This window comes from Mesitornis unicolor, unplaced genomic scaffold, assembly GCF_000695765.1.
Source record: "Mesitornis unicolor isolate BGI_N332 unplaced genomic scaffold, ASM69576v1 scaffold14321, whole genome shotgun sequence".
Classification (NCBI taxonomy): Eukaryota; Metazoa; Chordata; class Aves; order Mesitornithiformes; family Mesitornithidae; genus Mesitornis; species Mesitornis unicolor.
In genome coordinates this window covers 38,836-45,900 of record NW_010163214.1, presented here as the reverse complement: position 1 = coordinate 45,900, position 7,065 = coordinate 38,836, and the positions used below count along the sequence as shown (strand labels likewise).

The window sequence follows — 7,065 nt, the reverse complement described above, 5'->3', positions numbered from 1 at the left end:
ATCGGAAGAAACGTAGAGATATTTTATTTTTGGCTACTACAGGTGCTAGAGTATTTGATAATTACACCAGTGCTTACTGCTGTCGTTCAGACAACCCACTGGAAAGGTTAAGACTTCCTATCCTTACCCAGGCCACAAGACTTCCATTGCACTTTCAGCACAACCAGCGAGGCTGTCCCTTTGTCAGCAAGGCCACCACCGCCCCCGCCTGCCTTGCTGCGACTCAACCTCCAGCCTCCCCTTTCAGAGCAGCCTGACCTCCCTGCTCCCTGGCAAAGGGCTCACCCAGCTCACCTTGCTTATCTCTGCAGACAGCAGAAAGACCACTTCCCATTTACAAGGATGGCAGGAATCGATTCTGAAAACATCTTGCAGGGTGCAGAAGCCTCTAATGTCCGAAATGCTAAATGGCAGGGTAACTAAGTTTTTCCACTTGCTAGTTTTATCCACATTCCTATCAAGCATGAAAAACACCCCTACAGTCAGGCCTGTTTCCATGTTTTGTTTAGGGGTTTGGGGTTTGTAGTTGTTTCAGGGTTGTTTTTTTTTTTACCCCATTTGGAATAGCCAAGTCATTTTTGTGTCCTTCCTCCATGCTCCTACCTTTTCAGTCAGACAGAGCCTGAACCCCTTCACTCCTAAAGTTGCTCCTGTCCAGTCTTCAGGCCATAATCTACTTGCAGGAAAATAGGTAGGCTACTAGGAGCTTGCTGGAGACAAAGACCTTCAGTCCACAGGCTTCCAAAGCAACAACAATTTGACAACTTAGAAGACTCATGACATTTTTTCCCCCAATATTACTTGTTTAATTACCATTTGCACCAGTACATCTTATGCTTTATATACATATATCTTTAATTTTTGCTTCTTCAGCTTTTCAAATACATAATATATTATCTCCAGAATACTAACTAAGACAATACAGAAGAGGCTCCTAGTTAGTTGTTAATTGGTGCCATGAACTTGCTTGGTTTGGGGAACCGATACACAGTTGAAATGACAGGACTTCACAATGATTTCAGCAAAAAAAAAAGAAACAGAAAACAAAAAGCCAGCCAGCAGAGTCCATGACTTTGCTAGCAGATTACAGCCACCCAGGAATTCTGAGGAGGCAAGGAGTTTAAGTACAATGAGACTGCAGGAGTGACTATGAAGGTGCAGCAGGGGTGGCAGGGGGAACACCAAAAGAGCCAGGGAATCAGGATTAAACGACTACTTAAAATACATCCAAGAGCAGTCTGGTCCCCACTTCCACAAGTGGAACTGCAGCAGCTTTAGAGCTATTTTCAAGAATTTTGCTTCCCAGAGGGATGGTCTGAGTGAACCTTTGTCTTCAAAAATGCCCTGTGTAGTAAGAAGACAAGAAGGACAAGAGACCTTTGCAAATACAAGGTGCATACAGCTAATTACTCTCTTTTAAAAGCCTCACGAGGAAATCTTTGCCCAAAGGGAAAAATTTACTAGCACAGGCATGCTAGCAGAGCATACTCCAGTTACAAAAGTGTTGCTGCTGGTTGAGTGTTCAAAAGAGGAAGAAGCCTTCCAGTGAGGTACCAAAACGCTAGTGTTGTAGTAAGTGGGTAGAGCTGGAGATGGGTCACCGACACCACCTTCACAGCCAGTGTTTTGGCTTGTCAGCTAGCACAGAGGGTGGCCAGTATTGGAAGGTTGCCAGCCTGCCCACGGGCTTTGCCCACATTAATCAGCAGAGTTACACCCCCCAGATCACATCCATAGTTGCTGAAGAGGGAATAGCACCCAGATCAAAGCGCCTTAGGAAACTCTCCCAAAGAGAACAGGAGAGTGTAAGGGTCTTTGATCTCCTTCTAACCCCCTAAACCAAAGGAAATAGAGGGGGTTTGGGGCACATGAAAAATTAAAAGACATCCAAGTTACGATAACCAGCTCACATCCCTAGAAAGTCAGCCTCAGAAGAAAAGCCACAAGAAGGAACGCAGGTGGGAGAATTTGGCTGCCACAGTTCTCAAGACTGGGCCTGCTATACATTTCTTGCTCAAATGATAAGCATGAGCTGAAAAGGGGAAGGAGTCTGTCCCTTCACCAGAAATAACCCACTGTCCCACCACAGTTCTTCCTGTGGCATGGATATGCAATACTTGTAACACAGTGCCAAGTCACAACACAAGGCCAGGGCTCAGGATAGTGACGCAGGAACACGAAATGCTGAGTGGTGGGATTACCGGTTGTCATCTAGTGCAAGTAACTACCAAATTATAAAAACAGGCTTTTTTTTTTTTCTTAAACTATTTCCAGTTAAAACAGCTCAATGACAATGAGGCTTTTGCATATGGGGGTAGAGGGTGGGGGAGTGAAAGTGAGAAATTCCTCCAGTGAACCTGCAAGCCAAACAAGGAGCCCCAGCATGGGGTGCCCACCTGGAGCTCCAGCGCAATGGCAGCAGGTCTACTCAAGGACTTGCATGACTCCTCCTGCAAGAGGGCAGGAACATCCAGCACTATCAAGAATTGCACCGAAGAGAGGAAGAGCAGTGCGTGCATGGGGAGGTTCACTCCTCGCCACAGACATCATTAATCAAAGAGGGTTTTGTCTCCTTACAGCTTCCTTTTACAAGCTGCAGCCAAATGCAGCTGCCCTCAGCACTGCAGGCCAAGCTGCAGAGACTTGTGTCACTACTGAAAGCAGCCACAAAAAGCAACAAACCAGAGAAAATTTAAAGGACAAGGAATCCAGAGGCACCAACCCAGCCTTCTCCTGTACCCACCTTCTTCAGGATTCTTGCTTTCCCTGTATGGAAAGATGTGGAAGAAGAGCTAGGGTGTACCATGTAAAGGCCAAATGGGTGGAAGCTCTCTCCCTTGCCCACCTTGTGAGGAGTCAGTATGTTCTCTTTAGGTTCAGTGGTTTCACTGTGGGATCAAAAATAGTGAATTTTGACTGAAGTGAAGATCTGGTTTAATAAGGAAGGATTGTCCCGATCTGGTTTTGATTGAAGACTAGAGAGGTTTGTGCCCCCTCTGATCCCATTTGGTGCCTCTAGAGCCTCTTGGTCCTCAGTTTGTCCCGTTCCACTGCTTTGACCATTCAGAACTGGACCCAGTTGGACTGCTGAGGAGCCTGATTTGGAACAGCACTGAAATAAAGAAAGGACAATCAAAGGAGCAGATCTAACAAGACTTCTTAACTTATGGCTCTTCCAGCACCCATCGGGACACTGCACTTCTTCTGTGCAGTTCCCTATACCACAGTTTACCTGGATGCAGTGCTGAAGTCTCCCCAGAGGTCTGTGGTAGCTGATGCTGGTGCCTTGGATGCAGATGCAGGAGCATCTAAGTCTAATAGGATATCTAAGGCAGAAGAAAATAAATTTAAAAAACAAACAAACAAACAAAAAAACCCGCAGTTGCCAAACAGGCACCACCTTCACAGTACAAATCACACACTGGATCCCAGTCTCATTCAGAGGCTTGTGGTTTCTACTCACTTTGATCTGTATAAAGCACTGCTAAAGTCTCCACCTTCACAAGAGTATTATCAGCTCTCCAGCCACCTCTATACAGTCAGAATTTTACAACAGCACCCAGAAGACTGCAGCAACCTCTTCATTATGAAATCACAAAACGGTTTGGGCTGGAATGGACCTTTAAAAGATCTTCCAGTCCACCCCCCCCAGCAGTGAGCAGGAACATCTTTCACTAGACCAGGCTGCCCAAAGCCCTGTCCAACCTGGCCTTGAACACTTTCAATGATGGGGCATCCACAGCTTCTCTGGGCAACTTGTGCCAGTGTCTCACCACTCTCATCAAAAAGAATTTCTTCCTTATACTCAATATAAACTTACCCTCTTTCAGTTTGAACCTCTGCCCCTTATTCTGTCACTACAGGCCTTGGTAAGAAGTCTTTCTCCTTCTTTCAACAACAACAACAAGGCGGCTATCTATACTTTTCTGTGGAAAGCAAGTGACTCTGCAGTACTTTTCTGGACAGCCTACAGAGCTCTGCCAGTGCTCCTAAAGTGATACAAGTTCTGAAAAATCCAACTATTAACATTTCATAGCCAACCCTCCAAGTAGGTATTACTGAACAAGCATGGATATTCTCAGATCAAAGAGAGCAAAGCCCTCAGGACACATCAGGTCTCACAGGACACTGCTGGCACTAGACTGAACACCGGTTCCCCAAAGAAGGCCTCAGTTCTCTCTATGCACCTACCAGTGACTGACAAGCTGTTTGGTCTATGCTAACATTTACCTGCACTGCTCACGTTACTGGATTTCGGCATGGGTGGTGGTGTGACATGGTTGGCAATGGCTGTGGAAGAAGGGGGAGGTATAGGAGGGACTGCAACTTTGCCTCCCGGTGGGGGTGGCAGCAGGCTTAGGCCACCTGATCCAGACGCACGGGGCTTGGCTGCTCCTCCTTTCTTTGTTGTCATGTTCTGAAAAAAAAGAAAGGACAAGTGAGAAAGAGGGTCCACTGGCACATCCAGAGAAAGAAGTAGGGTATATTGGGCTGCGTACCCCAATGTTCAGTTTGATGGTCTGCCCTTCCTTAAACCCCAAGTCTAATTTGGGACGTGTGTCAGCTTCCTGAGACTCCTTGGAGATTTCAGTCTCCTGCTTCACCCACCTAAAAAGAAGAGAGGAAGACGTGAGACGCTGTGGCAAAGGGGAACAGGGTTTCAGAAAAATGCATGGTGATTCTCCCCACCCCCAAAAGAACTCCCTTGCCTTGACAAACCAGCTACCTCCCTACTCCCAGTGTAGTAAAGCAAAAAGCTGGGACCACCACAAACCCAAGAGACTAACACTGCACCTGTAGTATCACAGGACCTAAGCTTAAGACATACAGATCTGACCCTGCAGGACTCTCGGCTTACACAACAGTTGGCAGCACACTCAGGTGCTCCCATGGAGCCAGAGCAGGGATTCGTGACCATCCCAAGGAAGCCTGCGCTAAATGAACATGCACCACCACCCACCACATTCTACAGGCTGGAGGAAAAACAGCGTTCCGGAAAAGCACAACTCACTTGAAGTGATCCTGCAAAGAGACGTTGAAGTCAAAGGCATCACCACGATCCGTGAAGCCAATGCCTATAAAAGCACTTCGTCCTAGCAAGGAGACAGGAGTCATCATTGGAGGTGCCCTACAAATGGGCTCTTGTGTTCATTCACTCCAAAATCCTTCTGCTACTCCTAAACCACTCTATGCTACTTCCCTCTGACACACCTGCAGCTAGACACCAGCAGCCCACAGCACTTCAACGTTCCTAGCCCTCAGGATGCACCCTTCTTCCCATGCAGCACTTTCAGAAACCGAGTGTTCCTTCCCAGCCTTTGGACTCTGTGCAATGCAGAGTCCTCCTCTGTTGGCCTTGCCTTCCTACCCCTCCAGACACACTACCCAGCCTCTTCAGCACTCCCAACACCATTTCAATCCAGCTGGCATACACCCAGCTCCATCAGGCTAAGTCTCCCTCACCCCTAGCGCTTGGCACATACACGATGCCTCAACTCACCAGTCCCATCCTGAATTCGGATGACAAAATAGCGGCTGGAATCCGCCACGGTCTCTACTGCAATGCCAGGGTATTGCTCTATAGGAGCCTGAGCAAAGAGCTCTCCTGCAGACAAACAAATGGGTGTTAAGGAGAGCAACCTCTTGCCAAAGGGTGGCCAGGGCTGCCACGCACAGCTCTGAGCGGGTTTAGAACCACAGGCTCAGAAGCAGCAATCATAGTTGCAGTCTCACCAAGCCACAGCCTTTCCCTTACCTGAAACCTTATCCTCCAGTTTTATGTACGCAGTTTTGCCTTTGGAGGTGACACGAAGCCGCCCTGTCCAGTCCGGGTGGTCCAGTTTCCAGTCAGATGCCCTAAAAAGAAAAGCAACTGTTCACTGACCACACATCAACCCCTCCACTTCTGCACAACCATCTCAGCACAAGTCTCTGCTCCCAAACCCTCAACACCTGTAGCTGCCTTATTCCACTTCTCTCCCCAAATAATATATGACAACGCAGCTCCTCTGTGCTGCTGCCAGTCAACACACATGGCTCTGACTGTCCCCTCTTTCCTCTGGGTAAAGGGAAATAGACACAGTCCAGAGAACATCAACTCTGTCTTTACCTTTATAAGCTTGTAGAAGAAGGGAGACTGAAACCCAGAAACTCACTTGGAACAGTACACCCAAAAGTGATTAATAAGCGACTTGTGAGCATCAGGAAGAACCCAAAAATTAATTAACAGCATGCTGAAAAGCCACATCATTATTCTACCCTGTTGATGTAAAATAATAGCAAGTACCTCTGAACCTAGAGCCAGCCAGCTTACTCGATGTAAAACATCACACACCCAGCCACACTGACTGGCCCATCAAACTCTTTGTTACAGACTGGTGTGAAGGGAAAAAAAGAAAAGAAGAAAAAACAACAGCCCAGAGGATTCTACAACTGGAAACAAACACCTGTGTCCAGGCACAGCACCCACAGTGCCAAGTTTGCCAAGCTGAGCCAGTACCAACACCAACCCTCAGTGCTTCAGAGAACAAACCCTGAAAAGGGCTTTCTCCTGAAAGTCTGCGGGCATAGCTTACAGAGTGACAGTCCACAGGTTTTGGCTAAAAAGAGAGAAGGCATTTCTAACTCTTAGTCCTGCAATTTCTTTTAGAGAATCACGCTGAACTCCTGCTGGCTTCCTCCCCACTACTGCGGGGGCAAACAGGCGAGATTCAACATGCCGTTATATCACATCAAACTCACATCACAGGGAATTGGGCAAACTGGGAGCAGAGGCCAGCTCTGCCGGGAAGAGCAAGTGGTCCTGGTGCCCTCACCTCCTCCACACGATGAGCAAAGCAGCCCCTGCTCCTCCGCAGCACGGAGCAAAGGCCTCTGCTTTTTGGCACAGACCACCTACAAAGCCGGTACATCCCCAAAACGTGCAGCCGCCTAGGACTAAGGCCTATAGGGCTTGACCTGCTTGGGGCCGCAGGCCACGGCTTCTCAAGGCCCCGCCGGGGGCAAAGACGCCCCTTCCCAGGCCCTGCCCCTGGCTGCCCTGCCCGCGGGGCTGCAGCTGCGGGC

The 7,065-nt window shown here is 48.2% G+C and overlaps 1 protein-coding gene across 1 annotated transcript; it reads right to left on the bottom strand.

Moving 5' to 3' along the window:
- Positions 1-3,063: 3,063 nt before the first annotated feature.
- NECAP1 (NECAP endocytosis associated 1) lies at positions 3,064-6,717 on the bottom strand. The gene is made up of 8 exons (XM_010193883.1): positions 6,689-6,717; positions 5,756-5,856; positions 5,501-5,605; positions 5,012-5,093; positions 4,500-4,608; positions 4,231-4,417; positions 3,233-3,326; positions 3,064-3,112 (listed from the first exon to the last, which is right to left on the bottom strand). The coding sequence occupies exons 1-8, from the start codon at positions 6,715-6,717 to the stop codon at positions 3,064-3,066; spliced, it is 756 nt and encodes a 251-aa protein (XP_010192185.1).
- Between the last annotated feature and the right edge of the window lie 348 nt (positions 6,718-7,065).

Coding starts and splice junctions, on each gene's coding strand:
- NECAP1 (XM_010193883.1), bottom strand. CDS start 6,717: ATGTTGAATCTCGCCTGTTTGCCCCCGCA. Junction 3,327..4,230: donor CAGTAACGTGAGCAGTGCAG/GTAAATGTTAGC, acceptor CTTCTGCCTTAG/ATATCCTATTAGACTTAGAT. Junction 3,113..3,232: donor GACTTCAGCACTGCATCCAG/GTAAACTGTGGT, acceptor TCTTTATTTCAG/TGCTGTTCCAAATCAGGCTC.